Source organism: Anser anser (assembly GCF_964211835.1).
Source record: "Anser anser genome assembly, chromosome: 5".
In the NCBI taxonomy this organism is placed as follows: Eukaryota; Metazoa; Chordata; class Aves; order Anseriformes; family Anatidae; genus Anser; species Anser anser.
This window is the reverse complement of record NC_139725.1, coordinates 61,436,523-61,456,970: the sequence shown is the minus strand read 5'-3', so window position 1 is coordinate 61,456,970 and position 20,448 is coordinate 61,436,523. Positions and strand designations below refer to the sequence as shown.

Below are 20,448 nucleotides of genomic sequence, written 5' to 3'. Positions count from 1 at the left end.
GGGGGACACCTGGGGACAGCAGCCCTGCTGTGCCGTCCCTGGTGGCACAGGGAGCGTTGATGGCCAAGCAAGGTGCTCCTGCACTCGTAGAGCACCCAGCTCTCGCTAAATGAAGCAAGAGGGTAGGAAACTACTGTCATTTCATGGTTTGGGGTTCCGGGTGCATGCGTGACAGTGAGATGTCCTTCCTCCCCGCCAGCTGAAGGAGCAGCGGGAGCGGGAGCGCAAGGCGAGGAAGGCGAAGGAGAGCGGCGAGGAGGGCGGTGAGTTCGACGACCTCGTCTCAGCCCTGCGCTCGGGCGAGGTCTTCGACAAGGACCTCTCCAAGCTGAAGCGCAACCGCAAGCGCATCGCCAACCAGCTGGCCGACAGCGGCCGCGAGCGGCCCGTCACCAAGCTCAACTTCTGAGCGGCAGAAGAGACGGAAAACAACGAAAACCACGAGTTTAGAAACCTGGTTAGCAGTCTTTTTTGAAGTGGCTAGGATTAATTTTTTTTTTTGTTATACTGCCTTGCGATTCCAAGCGAAACAGTGGCACGCTCTTTCTGCCTGCGGGTGAGTGTGTGTGTAAGTACCATGAGTACGGTCGGGTCAGGTGGAGCTGTGCATCTGTGCGGGTGCTCATCCCCTCCCCTCTGTCCCCTTCGACAAGTGGCTCTCCAAAGGCACAAGCACAATGTCACGTCCGTGGAGAAAGAGAGGACTTGAGCACAGAGACACCCGCCTTCCTCGTGGTGGTCCACAAAGGTGATGGAGAGCTGCTCCGCGTTGCTCTCCCGCCCCGATGCCTGGGCACTGAGCGGGGCCATTTGCTGGGACGCCTTGCACACAACCCCAGCAGAAAAGAGGAAAAAGCTAAGTTGACTGGACTTGATGAGTTTTTTTTTGTTGTCGTGGTTATTCCCAAAACTTGCACTTCTGTGCTTACATGCTGGTCCCCAAGCTCGGGGCCGCGAGCGCTCCCAGCGATGCTCTTCTTCCCGTCGTTTTTGGGAAACGCTCTTCTTTTCCTTTTACCTTGCTAAAGGAAAAGTTTCCCCGAGTGCGCTTATTGCTCACACAGCACCCAGGTGTATTTATACTTTTATAACGTTTCCTGGCCCGAGACAGCGGGAAGGGTTGGTTCTCGGACGCGACGAGGAGCATAAACTTTCGTGTTGTAATTTTTATTCTTGCTTTCTGTTCAATGGGACAAACTGTATCCTCTGTAGATGTCGGTCAGGACGGAAGGTCACCCGGCGTACAACGGGGCCGGTGCAAAACTCGCGGGCTCGCACCTGCGCCCGCCTTCTTTTCTGTTCTTGTTTTTCTTTTTTTTAACGGACACCAGAAGCAACGATGCCAAGAAACGTGTCTCTTCGCGGTGTCCTTTTTTTGACTGGTTTGCTGTTCAATGTCCTTGCAAATTTGTAAGCAGAACTACCTGTAAAATGTCAGTCCAAAAAAAAAAAAAGAAAATAATAAAAAGAATTCAAAGCTCTCAGGGAGTAATAATTTAAAGGTTTAGAAAATTAAAAATTGGAGAATAAAAAGCAAACGCCATTAACATATTAACATTTCTATTCTTAAATTATGCTGAGTATATAAAGGACTGTTACTTTTTGCTTTTATTTATTTGTGGTGTGTTTTTTGAGGAAACAAGACAAAACCTTTTTATACCACCAATACTTTTGTGATCCTTTTTTATTTGTTTGTTCTTTTTCCTGTGGAGAGATGAGTTTGTCCCTGTTGCACTAGATATTAACACTATTTGAAATAAGTTTTTTTTTTTTTTGTCAGATAATCGGTATTGCTGATGGGGTATGGGATGTCAGTGAACTATATGTACTGTATAGCGAAAGTGCTGTTTAAACTAATTTGTATAAAAATATGGTTCTAAGCACCTGAAGGCCGCGGGGTCTGCGTGCTGTGTGAAAGCTGTGAAATATCACTCTAAACAGAGTTGTCAAGAGCTGTGGTTTTACCATTTTGTTCTTTTCTTCATTGCAACTTTTGACGCACTGTAGATTTAAAAAAAAAAGGAAAAAAAGAAGAAAAAAAAAGACTTTCTGAGTAGCATTAAAGCAGTAATAAATCAAGCAGGTAAGCGCAAAAGTCCAGCACCTCGTTTCCAAGCAGCTGCGCAACCTGCGGGTTATGTTCAAAGGTGGAGTTAAGCACTTTGCTTTCAGAAGGAGGGGGAAATAAAGACAAAAGGTAATGATAATACTATTCCTTAACTAAAGTGCCTCTATTTATATTTTTTATTTATGGCTGAAAAAACGGGGCTGGTACAATTGAGGGAATGGACTTGGGTGGGGTGGGATTTAAAAACAAAACAAAACAAAAAGATGAAAAAGGTTAAAAGAAAAAAAGTCTGGCCTCTGATGGTTTAAGGAATGGTTTCTCATGTCAAACTCGCAAGGCGGTCGGATGGGAAAGGGCGATCGCCTGCTGGGGTCCCGGCCCCTGCTCCTGCCTCGCGGCCCCATCGGGGCCTTTCTGACAAATTTCCTCTTGCCCTCCCAGACCTGGTTTTTGTTGTTGTTTTGTTTTACAACAGCCTCGTTGTTGGGCTGAGTTTGCCATTTCTTTGTTTTCTTCAAAAAAAAAAAGAAAAAAAAAGAAAAAAAAAAGAAAAGAAAAAAATGTTATATATATAAATACAAAGGCTGTGTGCAGGTAATTCCATGTGCCATTGTCAAAAACTACTTTTAGATTGGTGCTGGTGTAAGTAGCCACTCTTTTCTCTTGGGTGTGTATTTTAAAGATGATTTTTTTTTTAATAATGCCAAAAATGAAAAAAAAATCCATAATAATTTGTAAACTGAAGTATATGTCTTGGACCTTAGTAGCTTCGTAGTGACCAAGGTAGTCTGTTAGGTGCAAGAATGTTATTAGTCCTAGCTAGCGGGAAATGCTGTGTAATGTCATGAGACTGTACATTTTCTAAGATGGCAATATGCAATAAAGAAAAGCGATTCCGGTGAGTGTACAGCACGAAGCCACGAGTTATTGTGCAAAGCAGCACAGCAGCCTCTCCTCAGTGTCACTGGAGATGGGAGAAAAATGGAATATTTGGGGGAAAATGGGCTTTTGAGGTTTGGGACAGATGTTGGAGGAAAGGCGTGAGTAGGCTGGTGCTTGGGGTTGCAAACACCTGTGAGAAGGCGAGGTCCCCATTTCAACCAGAAGTGCTCTGGCCCCAAACCTCTGAGTTTTTTTTATATTTTTAGAATTGAACAAGGCTGGTGCAGGTGAGAGGGGAAACCCTGGCAGAGCCTGGGGACCAGCAGCTTCTGGCACTGGCCACACTATGCGTTTTTACAGCCAGCCCAAGCTGTCTCTGGTGCCTTTCTGCCATGCAACAGTCAAAAATGCTACCACTTAATATCCCCCAACGTAGCTGAGGAGGGATAATTTTAATTCTACCCCTCATCACTTACTGTGTCAAACAGCCACAGGTCACGACGTGGGGCTTCGCCGACGTTTTCTCCTTCACCTGAGCACCGGTCTGGGCAGCGTGTGCGCACACGGGCAGTGCAAGTGCTTGCATGCGGGAGATCAGCTAGCTCAAAGCGCCTTGCGGGTGATCTGGATGGCACTGGTAAGCGATGCCGTGGTAAGTGGTGAGAGTAACTCCACTATGGTTACCTCCAGGACTTGTCCCAGCGCTGGGTCTGTGCTGGGAGCCAGTTTTGAGCAGCCTCTCCTTGCTAAAACCCAGCTCTTTTTGGATTTTGTTGTCACGTAGCATGAGCTCAGCATTAAAGCTCAGTTTCCTGGTTCCAGGGCGGCTCTGTGATGATCAGTCACTAAATTACCTTTTTCTCCAACTTCATTTACTAACCCACAGTCCAGTATTCTCATTCCTGCCTGTGCACCACAGCATGGAGCCGCAGGACAGCAGGGCTGGAGGGCTCAGAGCGAAGCAATCAGCCGAGATGGGCTTTCTACGGCGAATCTTCCCCGTTTAATGGCAGGGGAGATGAATGCTGTTTGAGTTACATTTTCTGGAAAGCGTGCACAATTCAGATGGGCGATTTGAGAGCGCGACGTGACCTCTGGGCAGCAAATTGCCCAATGTTCTGTAAAATGCACCAGGCTGAGCCCGGCAGCAGGTCAGGGAAGCACAAACTGGCACGGCACATCAGATTGTGCCAGAGAAATTAGTGACCTGGTTACTCAGGCATTTTTCCCCTGATGCTGAGAGCAGTTGCTAGGTTGAGTAAGTAAATTACACTTACGTGGTTATGAGGGAATGGCTGGGTGAGGGTTTTCCGAGGAAGCCACCTACTGCTTTTGTGCACATCCGTGACCCTGAGGGTTTTTAATCTGCAGGACTCCTCCGAGGGTTTTGCTCCTCGTAGCACAGGCAGCTCCCCAGCTTGCAGGGGTGTTGCTGAAATTCTCACCCTGCTGCCTTAAACAAGACGTGCTGTGGCCCCTGCGAGAAGCAGGAATGTTCCTCGAAATGCTGAGCATTTCCCCTCCCAGACTCCCCCAGAAGAGGAGTCCCAAAATGACAGTCCCATCATGTCCCAAAATGACATCCCCAAAATCACGCCGTGCTATAGCGCTGCCTGTGCGCTCCCTGACTGCAGCTCCCTGTTTCCCATGGTTTGTAAAGGCAACGATAACAGATGCATAAAATGAAGGCTCCAAAGTATTTAGAAAACGCTCCCCACTCTGTTTTGGGGGCTTCTGCCAATGCCTGTCATTTCAAAAGCAGCTGAACCTGGAGGAGCTCCACGCTAGCAAGGAAAGAAACAGCAGGAAAAAAATGGCTCCTCTCAGAGCACATTTCCTTCCCGTGCCGAGCTGTAGCTGCATCCAGCTCATCTTTCACAACCACCGCACAAGCCCGCGGGCATGTTTTTGTACTGCTTCACCCAGTCCAAACATCCCGAAGAAGGCTCCGGGGCTTGGTGTCTGCCTGCGCAGCGAGTACCAGCACAGCCCCTCCAGGCTGGGTGGCAGGATGGGCACGATAATCCCTGCAGAAAAAGAAAAAAAAATACAGACTGGTCTTCGGTTGTCGATATTATAGATTGCATGAGAAGAGCCTGGGGCTAAGGCTTAGCCAAAAACCCACCCCTGAGTGAGAACTGGAGCGTGGGGCCGAGCACAGAGCTGGCCACCCTCCCCCAGGACAGGGATGCTGGTGGCTGCCACCAGCTGCCTTCCTGCACCGCTGCCTGGCCAGGAGGGGACTGCGTGATTGCAGGCGGTTCAGGGTCGGACGTGGCTTCCCAGAGCACGTTGTGCACATGTTCCCTTCACCTTTGAGCCCCCCCTTCCTAAATCTCCAGCTTCAGCCACAGCCTCCTGGGGACTTTATGGCTGAGCAGAGTGGAGCATCCATTCTCCCCAGCTGGACTAATGCAGGCCCTGGGTGTCATGCCCTGGGGCTTGTGCTATTTTCACTTTATTTTTTATTTTTTTTTAACTCATCCATTTTGTGCCACAGGGAGGGACTTAAAGCTCGTTTCTCCATGTCACTTCTCCCGCTTTCCATAGTGGTGCTTGCCTAGAAAATAAAAATGCATCTAGAAGGAGAGTGCTTTTCCCCAAGTGGTTCAGCTGGGGGGATGCAGATGCTCCAAGACTCGGGCAGCGTGCTGCCCCTGGCGTGGGATTAGCAAATCTTTGCTCGTTTGCAAAGTCCATTGGGCACAAGAGGGCTGTGGGACAGCCATGTCTTGTCCTGCTGCACCCCCCGTGGGAATCACCCACGGATCACGGAGAGCTCGTGGCTTGCAGCAGCAGAGCAGCCCCGGGGCACAGGTCACCCAGGCCTGTATCCCATTGCCTGTGATTCCTCCTGTGGGATTTGGGACCATTTTATTGCACCGTGTGCCTGTGTATTGCTTTGCAAGCAGCTCTAGAGGAGCAGCCATTTATTAATAATCTGTCACCAAATAAAAACACCAAGGTGAGAGGGAAGAGGCACCACTGATGAACCAGGCACTGCCAGCATCAGGGCTGCAGCTTGTGTGGCTCCAGAGAGCACGCAGCACAGAGGCTGTGAAAAATGCTGCTTTTCTGATGTGCTTTCTGAATTATTCATTTCAGCCTCCATGACAAACCTTCCAAAGATCCAGAGGGGTAAACGTAGACCTTCCACTGCATTTATTGCAGCCCTTGCTCTTAATTCAGGCACAGCAGTCCTGAAGGCAGAGCGATCGAAATCACTAGCAGAAGTAGGTTTTTCTTATGCTCATTAGCAGAAAGGCTGTGCTGGCTGCTCAGAGCTCTGCTGGCATCTGCTGGCTACACAATCCAACGCTAGTGCTGAAAGAGAAGGGCTGTTGGATCTCATCCCTGTTCTGGTGATCGCTATCAGCTATTAGAGCCCATCAGGCTGTCACTTCCAAGCTAATTGTTTGTAGTTCATCAGCTGTACACAGAGCGTTGCCTTTGAATGCAGCGTTCATCCAGGGATCAGGAAGGGAGTGGGGAGTAATGACATGAATGAATCTGATGATTATATCAATGGCAAAACTTCCAGACTCCAGTTGGAACGGTACCCTTTAAATGCTTCCCATTCCTAAAGACTTAACGTTTCCCTTCTAAGAAGTAATGCGTAAGCCACATCAGTGGCATGCACAAATGGTATGGCACTCTTAAAAAGGGTGAGGATGCCGGGAAGTGCTGGCTGAGTGACAAAGGAGCCTAAGGACGAATTTTTAGATTTGACTTAGACAAATGTTGTCGCTGGTATCCAGGGCTGAGCTGGTCTTCAAGCCACGTGAACTGCTCTCTCGTTTATGCTGAGTGTACTGCACCAAATTGTCCACGTGATTTTTGAACCAGGCTGCTAAAAGGTGTCCCAATTCCCTTCACAGAGCCTTGTGCAAACAAGATTGGGGCTTGCCTCGCCCCCAGCCTCACCTCAACAGAGGAGGAAGGACAGAAGGACTGCTGAGCCATGGCAGGAGTGTTGGCCCCTCAAAGCTGCTTTTGCATTGTCCAAACCCCCAGTGCCTCGCTGCCATCTGGGTGCCCCTCCAGCCCAAAGAAGGGATCTGTAAGTGGGGTCACACCAGCACGGGCACATAAGGGATGTGGAGCTGATGTCCCCATAGTGGCTTGGCCAGGAGCCACCTCCTGCGATGTTTTCTTCCCTGGGAACGAGCTGTGACGATGGGCACAGTTCTCAGAGCTGCGGTGAAGTAGCGAGGTGGCCGTCAGAGTTCCTTCTCCTGGAAGAAGACACAGAGCTCCCGCGGGGTACAAGGGCACAGAGGCACGCTGTGCTGGGTTAGCATGGCTGAGATCTTCCCGTCACCGCACCGTCGGTGAGGCAGCAGCCACCTTCAGCACAGCTGGGTTGCAGCAGCACAAGTGCCCTTCTGGCGGGCAACCTGCAACCTCTGGCCTTTGTTCTGTGTGTGTTGGTGTTTTTCTTGTTTGTGGGTTAAGACACTTCACCCTCCGGTTTTGTTTCTTAAAGCACACTTTGAAAAATGTGGCTGTAGAGACTCGTGTACCCGAATTACCCAACCGAGCTGTGATTATCAGCTCTGTATCAGCCCCTGCAAAATGGATCTGGTCAATAATCTTCCCTTGCTATGCCCCAGGTCAGCGTTTAACAGAAAAGGGCTATTTGGGACAGCTCAAAGGCCAGCTGCCCTCATTCAGCTCTGCACACACAAGGCTAATGCACAGGCACTGGCCGGTGCTTGTTAAAAATAAGTGGAAATCTGTGCTGGTGCAGCGTCACTTCCACCTTCCTAGAAAGCCCTGTTAATTCCCTCCTGGTGCAGCTCCCGCGATGCCTCATGGCTGACCTCAGTCCTGGCTGCCCCAGTCTTGTCCCTGGCCAGAAGCAACTGCCACAGGGCTGCTTCTCTGACCTGTGGTAAGCCAGTCAGGGCACTAAATCAGTAGAAACCTCAGCCAGCATACGAAAGAGGGAATCGATGGTTTTCTGTCGTTCAGTGCCTGAGCTGGCTAGCAAGAGTCAGCTGGGATGGCTGGGCTGGTCCCTTTTCAGGGACACTGAGCAGCAAGATCAATGCAGCCTAACATTGGACAGCACACCAAGAGCCAAGCACAGCAGTGCTGGACCTTCACCTTCCTTGTTTTCTCAAGCCAAGAACTATCCCATAATTTGTCTGCTCTTACTGTGTTCCATTTGGTAGAAAAGCTCTTGCATGCAAAAGGTGCCAGGAAAAAAACTAAGCGGTACTAAAACCAGAAAGGCTCAAAATGGTAATTTCTGGTCAAAGTACAGGCTCTGCTTGAGCGCTGCAGAGGGTCCAGGTGGCAAGCAGTAACACCCCCTCTCATGCTACATGGCCTTTTTGTGGTTGTAAGCATGCATGCAGAACACACCAGTCATACCACAGCCAGAGGGCTGGCGTTAGGGTGCTGCTCTGCAGGCGATATATGAACTACAGGCGGTCTGACCGTGCCTGCTGTCTGTACCTCACACGCCTAAGGGTGATGACTATCGAGCCTGGACAGTTTTCCTGTGCTTCTGTCCTCCCCACGGCACTACAGAGCACAAGAGCTTACACTAGGGAGCGTTGCCAGAACCCACTGAGATACGTCCCTTCTGGGAATGCAGGATCCCCACGGGTTTTCTTTGCCATCTCCTGGATCACAGTTTGAATTTTCTGTAGATAATATAAGTGTCAGTGACTAGCGGGACTCAGGCAAAAGCTCTTGAAGCTGTTGAGCCATACCTCGCTGCAGACAGGAGGGCCAGAGAAATAAAAATGTAAGCAGTTCCTGTGCTACCCTTCTAACAAGTCACCAGTGTTCGCTCGCTGTCAAACAGCTTCCATGGAAAGCAGTCCAGCTTCTCCCTGAAACCGTACAAATGCACTGCTCAACTTGCAAAATCCAAGACATACAGGGGAAAATGTGAGTACTGAGAGGTATCCAAGGGTCGTATCTTTTCTTTGTGGACTTCAGGAGCATCACAGAAAGAGGTTTAGAATAACGCTTACAGCATAAAAAATGGCTGCATTAAAAGTTCACAAACAATCAGGTCGCATTTCACAATTAGGTTTCTGTCTACCCTCATTCATCTAGCAATTTTTTTAGAGAAGTTCCCTTTTCAAGGCTGGGTTGAGAATGATGCCAGGCTGAGACACTTTAATCTCCTGCATAAAAGACAATTTATTTCTTGTCTCAGTTGCAAAATAAGGATAGTATGTTAACTTGAGTCACACAGTTGAAAAAGCTGGTAAAACAGTAACATTATAATTTTAAAGACAGTACAAGAAAAACACTGCCCATCTTTCACATTTAACTCCTGCAAAGATAAAGAAGGACAATCTTAGGTTCTGATTCAAAATACTAATTTAAGGCTAATTTCAAATACTAATTTCAAAATACTAATTTAAGGCTTTAGGCCTCAGAGCCTGTGGGCAAAAAGAAATTATACAGATAAATTCATACGAATTTATGCTGTGCAATTGCACTTCCATTTCCTTTCTGGTGTAATTTTCATTTTGTTTCAGTGTCAGAGCTGGTTTTTAAATATTACATTCCAGAATCAGATTGCTGCCATCGGTACAATGATATCTGTTCTCTGCATATACACATTTTCACATGCTTAAGCACACAAAGAACACATGGCATTGCTTTACCTCTCCTGTGGATGCTCACCTCTCTTGCATGACTCCTCTAAATACGGTTAAACTGTTAGAGATGTGAGACACTTCTGACGAGCTCAAAAAGAAAGTGTACACCTTGTGCACAAGCTCAGTGATACCAAAGTCTACACCCACACCCTTTTCCTCAGTTCTGAAGAGCTCTCATTTCTCACATTCACAGTATTTTAAGCTGACTGTATCTGTGAAGAAAAAGAAAAGGCTGCTGAAATGCTGACAAGTTTAATCTTCCTTTCCCTCCCTCCCAGTATCACACATTTTCCCTCTCCGTAGACAGCTGTCACAACAATTACTGTTTTGTTATGCATGGGAGTTTAAGTAAAAATCATCATAATAGATCACTTTTTAGCCTGTCCAACATTCTGTGACTTTCTGCACTTCCACATATAATGGGTTAAAGCAACATTTTCCTGCCATGATGCAGTTTTCACAGTGTGGTTTTTTTTAGAGTGTCTTCCCGCTGCCAGTGTGCAGCTTTCAATTGCTCTTTTGGCACTTAACAAACAGCTCACACAGTCAGTCGTCGGTTTGGGCTGTGTTTGTGTGTCTGCTCCTCAGCTTCAGTTTGGCGCTTTCTGCAGGACTGGAGCAATCGCTGCTTTGTTCTTGCAGCCAAACTCTTGTGCTGGCTTGGCCCAGCAGCTATCACCAGTGCATCAGGCCTGCTGAAATGGAAGGGGCACACCCTTTCCCCGGGATCTCTCGCTGCCTGCAGACTGGGCCACCAAACCAGAGCTCGCAAGACGAAGAAATCCGACTATGGCTCCTGCAGTCCCGTCTCTCCGCTTTCCTGGCAGCCTGGCTGCAAAGTGCTGCAAGTGCTGGGGCTCCCGCTGCTTCCCGAGGGAGACAGCCCTGGGGCCCAACGCCTCCATCCCGGACCTCAACCCTGTCAGAGGCTGGTGTCCACGGTGTCCGCTTTGGCCTGCATGGTGGCCTCGGAGACGGTGTCCGGCTGCCCGTCCCGACAGAAGAGGACGGCTGGGTTCTTGCAGGCCCACATGGCCACCTCTCCCCCGCTCGCTGGGCTGGAGGAGGACGGGGCGCTGCCCGGGGGCCCGCTGTGCCGGTTGACGTAGCGCTCCCGCACGCGGTCAGCCCGGCTGCGAGGCTCCGGCCGGCGGCCCGGGGCCGAGAGGTAGGCGGCCACGTTGTTCCTAGTCCTGTAGCCGCCCTCGCGGCTGCGCCGCAGCAGCACGGAGATGTTGGGGTTGCGGGCGGCGTAGATGAGGGGGTTGATGGCCCCGTTGGCCCAGGCCATCCCGCTGGCCACGGCGTCCATGGTGGGCGAGAAGGGCAGGCGGCCGGCGGCGGCAGCCAGCCCCAGGATGCAGTAGGGCCCCCAGCAGCAGATGATGGAGACGATCATGATGAGGACGGTGGTGGCCGTGCGCATCTCCCCGTAGGCGCGCAGCAGGTGCCCGTAGGTGGTGAGGGGCCGCACGCGGCTCTCGGCCAGCCGCACGGCCCGGCAGATGTTGTAGTGGCAGAAGCACATGAGGGCGAAGGGCAGGAGGTAGCAGAGCACGATGAGGGCTGCTCCGTAGGGCGGCCCCAGCCGCGAGGAGCCCCAGGGCAGCACGTAGACGCAGCGGTACGCCCCGGGACGTGCCTCCCGATGCCCCTCGCCCGCCAGCCCGTACCAGGGCCCGGCCAGGGCTAGGGCCGCCAGCCAGACGGCGGCCAGGAGCTGGGCGGCGCGGCGGCGGCCCATCTTGTGTCGGGGCTGGCGGACGATGGCGCAGTAGCGGTCGAAGGAGAGCAGGGCCATGGTGAGCGTGGCGGCGATGCCCAGCCCGGCGTGCAGCGCGGCGCTGGCCAAGCAGAGGCGCTGCCCGAAGAGCCAGGCACCGGGCGGGCGGCTGAGCAGGCTGAGGAAAGCCAGGGGCAGGCAGAGGAGGGCTCCCAGCAGCTCGGACAGCGACAGCGACAGCACGAAGGCGTTGGTCACCGTGCGGAGCTGCCGGTGCCGGGCGATCACCAGCACCACCGCGCCGTTGCCCAGCGCCGAGAGGGCGAAGATGAGCAGCAGAGCCAGCGCCTGCGAGGCCAGCGCCGCCGCCGACCACCCCGCCCCGGAGGCGGCCGCCGCCGCCTCCCCGCTCTCGTTGCCGCCGCCTCGGGAGAGGTTGCCCGGCGCGGCCGCCGCCGCCGGCTCCATGCCCGCCCGCCGCCGCCAGCCGCTGACGTCCTCCCGGCCGCCCATCGTTGCCCGGGGAAACCCGCCCGGCCCGGCCCGCCCCGCCGCACCGCACCGGGGGCGGGGGCAGCGGCGGCCCCACGGCCGCGGAGCCGGGGGAAGCGGTCCCCTCGCGGAGCCGCTCCTGTCATGGCCTCGCTCCCCGTCATGGCCCCGCTCCCCGTCATGGCCCCGCTCCCCGTCATGGCCCCGCTCCCCCTCACGGTTACAGGGCCTCAGGCTGCTCCCCTCACGGGCTGCGAGAGCCCGGCCCCCCCCCGCCCGGGGAATGTTTTTTGGGGATGGGAAGGGCAATGGGTAATGGAGGCAGCAGGTTGGTGGCTGAAGTGCTTCCGACATGCGCTGGGCTGCAAGACCCAGCTGGAGTGTGGGTACAGGTATAGATCCCAAGGGATGTTTCCAGAAGCTATAAACACGCTGGTGTCTTTCATAGAATCCTAGAATCGTTGAGGTTGGAACAGACCTCCAGCAAATCTGGTCCAACCACCCTCCTACCACCAATGTCACCACTAAACCATGTCCCTAAGCTCCAGGCCCAACCTCTCCTTGAACACCACCAGGGACGGTGACCCCACCACCTCCCTGGGCAACCCGTCCCAACGCCTGACTGCTCTTGCTGAGAAGAAATGTCTCCTCATTTCCAACCTGAACCTCCCCTGGCACAACCTGAGGCCGTTCCCTCTCGTCCTGTCACCAGTTACCTGTGAGAAGAGACCGACCCCCAGCTCCCCACACCTCCCTTTCAGGTAGCTGCAGAGAGCAATGAGGTCTGCCCTGAGCCTCCTCTTCCCCAGCCCAAACCCCCCCAGTTGTTCCTGCAAGCACAGACAATGTGCTCGTCTCTGCTGCCCGCCTGCACCCCAGGCTGCACAGGATTCATCGGGGCAGGGGAACTTCTGCAGGAAATCAGCAGCAAAGCTGGGAGCAAAAGTCCCAAACGCCAGCCTTGAAAAAGCACACTGGCAGCACAGCTGCTCTCCGAACTTGTGGATTTCAGCTTCTTCCCTTTCCAAAGCTGTAATTTTCAATTTGACTCTGACAGAAGAAATTCCTCGCAGTCCTCCCCATGCTAACCTTTCCCAAGCTCACCAGCCTGACTTACTGCACGGGCTACCTGGAGATAATCGTTCTCCTTTTCAGAAGAATTTAATGAGGCAAATTCCCATGAGCGTCTCCAATAAACGAACACCATTTTGTCCAGAGACACAAAGGAAATTACGGGCCCTGAGCGGCCTGAAGCTCCGTTTCTGCCACCGTGACGGCCTGCCCGGTCTCTGCCTGGTTTGTTCACCGCAGCCATCCCTCACGGGGCTCGGCGCCAGCCCTGGCCGTGCTCTGCTGGGCAAGCTGCCCCCGCGCTCAGACAAAATCATAAGTAAATAAGTTTGCAATCAAAGGTCATAGTGGCTCCAACCTTCGAATCCGGCTACTCCCGTTGAAAGTTAACCCCATGGTGTTTGCAGACCGTGGTCCGAGATGAGCAAGAGGGCAGGGGTTAGGAAGCAGTGTGACGAGGACACAGCACGCAGCAGGCTGGGAATCCTGAGCACACATTTGTGCCCAGACCTGGGAGACGGGAGGGCTCTGTCAGGGATGAAACCAGGGCACAGATAAAAGGATCCAGGACTGGGGACACTGGGGCATGCGGCAGAGCAGTGCTGTCACCTGAGTGAGAGGCATCAGGGAGGGTCAGGCAGTCCTACCAGCAGTGACACGCTTGGCAGAGTCCTGGAAATGGGTTCCAGGAGCAAGAACAAGAGGGGAAGGCAGTGTTTCCAGCTGGCATTTAATAGGAATCTGGCTTAGAAATTACTAATTTACAGAAGCAGAGAAGGCACATAAATTTGAAGACAGCTCTCCAAAGATCAGTTGCATTTTCTGTGAAAAATTATTAAAAAAAAAAAAAAGATTGTGGCTTCCCAGAGCAGCCGTGGACCTCCACCAATAGCCACAGCAGAGAAGCACGACCTGTTATCTCAGAACACAGCAGGCACCGTCGTGCCACCGAAGGCTGGTCCCGTTGCTCTGGCACATGGCAGCGAGCCACGGGGAGAAGCAGAACAGAAATGCGCAGGCAGGTGAAGCGCAGCACCGTCACTGAGAGGCTCCGGTCACTTGAAGAAGAAGCCGTATTTCAGCGGGTCCTCCTCTTCCATTGTGAAGGTGGCCGTACCGGTGTAAAAGGCTTCTCCCGAGACTTCCACTACAACAGCGTTGTAGTCCCCAAACTTGGTTTCCTGCAGAGAGGGTTAGGGTCAGGACGTCCCTGAGCAACACGCTCACTTGGAGCAGAGAAGAGGGGACGGAAGAGGAATCCACCCCCCGCTGACACAGAGGATAAACCACATGGATTTATCTACATCAGCATCAGAGATACTTCTCACCCGGGCCTTTTCTGATGGGTGAGGATTTGCAGTGAAGCCATGTAACACAACAAGGTCTTACCGTTACATCCTTCCCTAATAAAAAATCCTTGCTTGTGCAAAGAGCCCCAGGCATCTCCCACAAGCCCTCCCCAGGCACAGAAAGGCTTTTCTGCCCCTCCGCTGAGCCACAGCAACAGCACCTTCCCCGCAGTCCTCAAGCCAGGGGGAAACTCCAGCACAAAGCACTTGCCTTCACTGCCTTCCCCGTGAACAAGGACCCCGTGGTACTGCTCCGGAAGGTTCTGCTCTGGTTCAGCTGGATGAGCCCCTTGTGGTACTGCAGGGCGATGCGAGCTGTCACACCTGAACCCGTCGGACATCGGTCAACCTACAAGAGAAGATGAACCAGCTCTGCTTCTCTCACCTTTATACTGTGCTTAGGGGGAAGTCCTCCTAGCCCAGGGGGTTGTAAAAATCAGGATATATCACAAACAGAAAGACAAAATATGCAGGTTTGGGGTATGAAGGGAAAAAGGCGGTGCCCGGTGCACCTGAGAACAGCCCGTTCCTGTACCTGTTCATCCGCAAACACGCAGATGTTGGTGGTGGGCTCCTCGCTGAAGGCGTCCTTCCCGTCCGTCAGTATGGTGCCGTAGAGGAAAGCCAGGTCTTCGCTCTCAGGGTGATGGAGCTGGAACTGGAAACAGCACAGAGAGAAGGTTTGTGAACACATGCAGCACTTACTAATCAGCAGCAGGCGCAGCAGAGCCGTACCGCAGTGCTGTGCCGTACCTGCTTCTTCACCGCTTCCGTCACCGCGCTCGCCGCGCTGACGAGGTCTCTGGTCTTCGAGGAGCAAACGTCGAGGCCCAGCTGCTCGGCACTGAGAAAGGCGTAGAAAGTGCCACCGTAGCCGATGTCGACCACCACCTTCCCGTGACCGGGGACATCGATGGGTACGTCTGTGCAGAGAAAGGGAGGGCGGGGAGAAGGGGGCACGGTGCTGAGCGGTGGCCTCATGGGCTGAGGGCACCCAGCCGTGCTCTGCGAGCTTGCCCAGCGAGGAAAGAGATGACCCAAGAGTGGCACCGTATGCCACGTCCGGTGGCCTCATCCCACCTCTGGGGGACATCAGAACTGGCGAAGGATTCGCCCAGCACCCCAGCGCGGCCCCGCCAGCCTCCCAAACACCGATGCCGCCATCTCGAGCCCCACCGGTGGCGGCGGCGAAGGCGGGCACGCTGTGGAAGCGGACGGGGTTGCCGCTGCGGTGACCGTCCCACGGCACGAAGGCGGTGACGACCCCGCAGGGGCAGCGCAGGCGCACGGCGGTCTCGGGGCGGCGTGGGGCGGCCACCAGCCCGTAGTCGAGGGCGAAGCGCCCGAGGGCCAGCACGGCGTGGCCGCACATGGCACTGTACCCGGCGCCGTGCAGGAACAGAGCGGCCAGGTCGGCGTCGCCGACGGCCGCCCCGCCGCGCACCACCAGCGCCCCGTACATGCCGCGGTGCCCGCGGGGCTCGTGCATCAGCGCCCGCCGCACGTGGTCCTGCGCGGCCGCCATGTGCCGCCGCAGCTCCAGCAGCGACAGCCCCGCTGCCGCCACCGCCGCCTCGGCCGCCTCCAGGCGCGGGACGACGCGCAGCGGCTCGCCGCCCGTGTGCATCTCCACGGTGTGCAGCGGCGGGGGCGGCACCGAGCGGGGCGGCAGCCGCGGGGCCCTGCCCTCCTCGCCGCGGTCACCGCCACCACCCGCACCCGCGGCGGCCGCCATCAGCGCGGGCAGCGCGGGAAACGGCGGAGGCCACGCCCACCGCGGTAAGCCACGCCCACCGCGCGGTAAGCCACGCCCACCGCGCGGTAAGCCACGCCCCTTGCTGTGACCACGCCCACCATCGTCCGGTATGTGGCCACGCCCACCGGGCGGGTGACACCGCCCACCGCCCGTAGCCACGCCCACTGGTTACGTCACCGCCCCCAAGGGGTGCGGCACCCCGCCCGCCGCGGGTTGCTCGGGTGGGCGGGGCTTGGCGCCGCGGCGGAAGTGGAAGTGACGTAGGCGGAAGGGGCTCGTTGCTAGGATACCGGGATGATCCGCTCCGGTAGGGACGGGGCTGCGCGGGGCGGACGGGGCGGGAGGGGAAGGAAAGGGCCGGGATGGGCCCTAACCTAACCTAACCTAACCTAACTGTAACGTAACGTAACTTAACGTAACGTACCGTGCCGCAACGCCCGTGCTCTCCCCGCAGCCGTCGCCATCCACCCCGCCTGCCTGGGGCTGTACTGCGGCCGCACCGTCCTGGCCGTCAACGGCTCCGTGGAGACCTACGGGGACTGCGGGGTAGGTGCGGGGGCTCCCGGGTCGCCGCCCTTTGTCCTCTCAGCCGCCCCCGGCGGCTGCAGCGCCTCGCGGCTCGGCTCCCCCCGTGACCCCCGTGCTGTGCTTCCTGCAGGTGTGCCCGAGGGGCCAGCGGACCGACGAGAACAAAATCTGCCGGGAATGCGTGGGGTCTCCCGACCGCTACGACTGGCTGTACCTCGGCTTCATGGCCATGCTGCCCTTGGTCCTGCACTGGTTCTTTATTGAGTGGTATTCAGGAAAAAAGAGGTTAGCATTCCCCTCCTTCGGAAAAGGCGTTTAAAGAAGGAAATCCAGTAACCGTGAGCGTGGTCTGAGATACTGAGCTGCCCCGCAGAGCGCCTCTTGGCTGAGCTGATGCAGCAGCGCAGAAGCTCTGGGCAGGTGGCTGAGGTTTTTATTTACGGCGGTCACCTCGGCCCTTCCCACCCATCTCTGCCTGCAGAGAAACCCACATCAGGTTTCCCCGTGGCAGGCCAGAGTGCTGCCTCGTGTCACCCCCTCTCCCACGAGACTGACCCACCACCTGCAGAGGCACAAAGAATGCTTCTGACTTTTCTCTTTAGGAATGTGCATGGCAGGTTTTGGTCCTGACGGCATTGCTCATGTACCTTTACTTCAGTGGGGTGCACCAATAAAATTCTGTAAAAACAGGGATTTAAAATCACAGCTGCATGTGGCCATTAAGAGCTTGTCTGTAGTTTTTTTTAAAAAATAACGTTTTTAAAGCATACTAAAGCCTGAAAACAAGGGTCTGAGAGAGTTTAATGCCTGGATATGTGCCATCTTTACCAATGACTTTCAGCTTTGATAACTTTGCCTGTATTGTATGTCACGATATTATCTGTGCTGAGATGCGTGGTGCCTTATTCTTACTCAGGCGTTCTTTGAGACTGCAGCACTGTGAGCGTTGATATCCCTCAGCTGACAGGAGGCTCGTGCCTGTGCTGCATTTACTTGTAAGCGTCTCTGGGCTGGGCACGGGGAAGCTGCGCTGCTGCAGGAGGGAATAGCTCAGCTCTGGGGAGTACCGGACACGAGGAGGAAGGCTGTGTTTTGTGCTAGCCTTGGCTGTTCGCTTTTGTGCTTCTAATCTGATGCTGCCGTGTGCTTTCTTGGAAGACGACTCCTGCTTCCAGCATTCCTGCATCAGTGCACCTAGGAGAACGCTTCTTGTGATGGTTTCATTGTATTCTCTGCTATCCATGCTACAGCAGGCTTTGGTGGAAGAAGTTGGAATGGTTTCCAGTTATTTTACACATTAAATCCTTTGGAATACTATGAATGAATTTTCACACTCAGCTTAAAATATTTGTTTTTTCTTATTCAAGCAGAATGTTGTTATTATTTGTCCTGTCCTTGGTCACAGCAAGTCACAACCACGCCAGAAGGTTCTGTCCAGTACACACCTACACTTTTCGGTCAGCCTTTAGATTTACTTTAATGGTATAAAACAGAAGCAAATTCCTCTTCTCCTCAGCTCCAGCGCGCTGCTGCAGCACATCACTGCCTTGTTCGAGTGCAGCGTTGCGGCGATTGTTACGCTGCTCGTCAGTGACCCTGTTGGCTCCCTGCACATCCGATCCTGCAAGGTGAAGAAGCTTTCGGACTGGTACACGATGCTCTACAATCCGAGCCCCGATTACATCACCACAGTGCACTGCACCCACGAAGCCGTCTATCCCCTGTGAGTGGAAAGGTTTCTGTCCTCAGAGCTGTTTCTTCCTTCTGTATGTGTTTGTTTCTGCCCATGCCTCTTCTCAAAGCGGCAGAAATTGTTCCAATGTACCCAACCTGGACCAATGAGTATCAAAACCCCTGAAGTCTTTCTGTGCATTGAGCTGGTTTTTGTGTGAAACAGTTGCCAACACCGAATGACTTTGTGAATCCAGTGTCTTGTCCCGTGTTTTCCTCTTGCTACATCCCCAACATGCAGCAGGGAAGCTTGACAAATAAGTATTTCAGAGAGCATTTTGTGATCTGTTCCTTCTTGCCACCAAAGAAGGTGACACAGTCTAAGGCATTCATCTATGAAGCATGAGACTTATTTTTTTCCCCATTTGATAATCTCCCCTAGCAAAGTCAGTCCAGTTATGTGTCTCTGTGCCCCCTTCCTGTCACATCCTTTGGTTGTAAATTCTGCGGAGTTGTCCCTACCTAACTCCAAACTTCCTGGTTCTGAGTTGAGTCTGCAGGACAAGCAAACTGCACGTTTTAAAGAATTTCTCTGTTGTTTGCAGGTACACCATCGTGTTCATATATTACGCCTTCTGCCTTGTGCTAATGATGCTACTCCGACCTCTGCTGGTGAAGAAAATTGCCTGTGGCTTAGGGAAGTCCGATCGATTTAAAAGTATTTACGCAGCACTTTACTTCTTCCCTGTCCTCACGGTGCTCCAGGCGGTTGGAGGAGGCCTGCTCTGTGAGTTCTGTCCTAATAACGCTAATAAACAAACCTGTAAACACAGTAACAAATGACCTAAAGGAGGGAGAGAAGGGACGTGATACTTCTTGCTTCGTGAATGAGGGTTTTGTTTAAGGTGTCTGCAGGTTGTGAGGAGCCTGAGCTGAAGAGGGGGCTGGTTAGTAGCCCTGTCCTAACCAGGCTCCCGAGCAGCACTGCCTCGTCTTTGCTTGTGCAGCTGGAGGCTGCCCCTTTCCCAAAAAGGCACAGAGTCGGGTACGAGAGGAAGTTAATTCAGGAGTTAATTTGACTTTCTGCTAAGGTAGAGTACGTCTGATTTCGGAAATTAATTAAAGTTTGGGGAACTCAGCTGGTCTTTGATTTAGCTTAAATTTGGGATCCTAAGATGGAAGCAGTGATTAGTTCCGTTTGCCTGAGCCTTCCTGCTTACATGTTTGACAGTAGGTGGGCTGCAGTGGCTTAGTGTCCTCCAGTCTCCCCTGAATGTATAACGACGCATTTTTCCTGCTAACGTGTTTAATGTTTGCCTTTAGATTACGCCTTTCCATACATCATACTGGTGTTGTCGTTGGTCACATTGGCTGTCTACATGTCTGCTTCTGAAGTGGAGGTAGGTAAACGTGCTTTCTGTATCGAAACTCGTCACAAAATACGTGAATGAGCAGAGACCGCTCTCTTGCATTGTCTTGGCAGCGTATCGTGTATTTAAGCTTCTTCCTTTACGACTGCCTCTTAGCTGGAGGAAGCTCCTGTGAGACTTCCCTCTCGTGGCGTACTGAGAAACGGTGCTATGTGCTGGAAAGGCTTCAATCCCCGAGGCTTCGTGCAGTGTCTCTGTGTGCTACCTGTAACGTGTCTTAAACATCAGGTACAGCGTCCTAACAGAATGCTGTGTTTATTTTGCCAGTCTTTCAAGGATCTCCTTGTCAGGAAGAAAAGGCTGGTTGTCCTCGTCAGCCACTGGCTGCTCCACGCCTATGGAATCATCTCCATTTCCAAACTGGACAAGCTGGAGCAGGACCTGCCGCTGCTTGCCCTCGTCCCTGCGCCTGCCCTCTTCTACGTGCTGACAGCCAAGTACACGGAGCCATCACGCATACTCTCAGAGGGGGGAAATGGGCATTAGAAAGATCCTGTGCCAACAGTGCTGTCCTGCAACGACCTGGAGTAAGCAAGTTTCGTGCTTGGTATGCATTTGAAAACTTCTGGTTTAGCAGAAGCTATTTGTGTACAAGACTTCTGGGTGAAACATTTCTGAGACTGTATAATATTTAAAAGCTGCACTTTGTATTCTTCACAAACATCTAGTGTAGATCAAAGGGAATGTCTGTATTTATTGCCCTGAATTTGCATAAAAAGCTTCTGACACATTCTAGTACAGTGTTTTGCTTGTATATGTTTATTTCCTGTTACAATATTTTAGGTGGTGTTTGAATATAACAATATTTTATTTTTCAATAGAGTTTCAATGAAACAAACAGAGCTCAGA

The 20,448-nt window shown here is 53.1% G+C and overlaps 4 protein-coding genes across 8 annotated transcripts in view; 2 read left to right on the top strand and 2 right to left on the bottom strand.

Moving 5' to 3' along the window:
• The window catches only part of DAAM1 (dishevelled associated activator of morphogenesis 1), an 88,287-nt gene extending 85,310 nt beyond the window's left edge, over positions 1-2,977 (top strand). For all 5 annotated transcript variants that reach the window (XM_083838361.1, XM_083838357.1, XM_083838358.1 and 2 more), the window contains one exon: positions 200-2,977. In XM_083838361.1, coding sequence (XP_083694487.1) covers positions 200-409 — 210 coding nt within the window. In that variant the 3' untranslated portion in view covers positions 410-2,977. The remainder of the gene's footprint in view (positions 1-199) is intronic.
• Positions 1,368-13,593, bottom strand: GPR135 (G protein-coupled receptor 135). The gene is made up of 2 exons (XM_083838362.1): positions 13,475-13,593; positions 1,368-13,375 (listed from the first exon to the last, which is right to left on the bottom strand). Exon 2 carries the CDS (start codon positions 12,146-12,148, stop codon positions 10,502-10,504), a length of 1,647 nt encoding a protein of 548 aa, XP_083694488.1. The 5' UTR covers positions 12,149-13,375; positions 13,475-13,593; the 3' UTR covers positions 1,368-10,501.
• L3HYPDH (trans-L-3-hydroxyproline dehydratase) lies at positions 13,582-16,037 on the bottom strand. Its single transcript, XM_083838363.1, has 5 exons — positions 15,391-16,037; positions 14,968-15,137; positions 14,750-14,872; positions 14,426-14,563; positions 13,582-14,046 (listed from the first exon to the last, which is right to left on the bottom strand). The coding sequence occupies exons 1-5, from the start codon at positions 15,947-15,949 to the stop codon at positions 13,921-13,923; spliced, it is 1,116 nt and encodes a 371-aa protein (XP_083694489.1). The 5' UTR covers positions 15,950-16,037; the 3' UTR covers positions 13,582-13,920.
• Positions 16,038-16,173: 136 nt separating this feature from the next.
• JKAMP (JNK1/MAPK8 associated membrane protein) lies at positions 16,174-20,334 on the top strand. The gene is made up of 7 exons (XM_083838364.1): positions 16,174-16,277; positions 16,425-16,516; positions 16,629-16,783; positions 18,015-18,221; positions 18,775-18,956; positions 19,493-19,569; positions 19,867-20,334. Exons 1-7 carry the CDS (start codon positions 16,265-16,267, stop codon positions 20,083-20,085), a joined length of 945 nt encoding a protein of 314 aa, XP_083694490.1. The 5' UTR covers positions 16,174-16,264; the 3' UTR covers positions 20,086-20,334.
• The last annotated feature ends 114 nt before the right edge of the window (positions 20,335-20,448 follow it).

Coding starts and splice junctions, on each gene's coding strand:
- GPR135 (XM_083838362.1), bottom strand. CDS start 12,148: ATGTCGGAAGCACTTCAGCCACCAACCTGCTGCCTCCATTACCCATTG.
- L3HYPDH (XM_083838363.1), bottom strand. CDS start 15,949: ATGGCGGCCGCCGCGGGTGCGGGTGGTGGCGGTGACCGCGGCGAGGAG. Junction 15,138..15,390: donor CGCCTTCGCCGCCGCCACCG/GTGGGGCTCGAG, acceptor TTCTCTGCACAG/ACGTACCCATCGATGTCCCC. Junction 14,047..14,425: donor TCACGGGGAAGGCAGTGAAG/GCAAGTGCTTTG, acceptor CCCTCTCTGCAG/GAAACCAAGTTTGGGGACTA.
- JKAMP (XM_083838364.1), top strand. Junction 16,784..18,014: donor TGGTATTCAGGAAAAAAGAG/GTTAGCATTCCC, acceptor TCTTCTCCTCAG/CTCCAGCGCGCTGCTGCAGC. Junction 19,570..19,866: donor TGTCTGCTTCTGAAGTGGAG/GTAGGTAAACGT, acceptor TTATTTTGCCAG/TCTTTCAAGGATCTCCTTGT.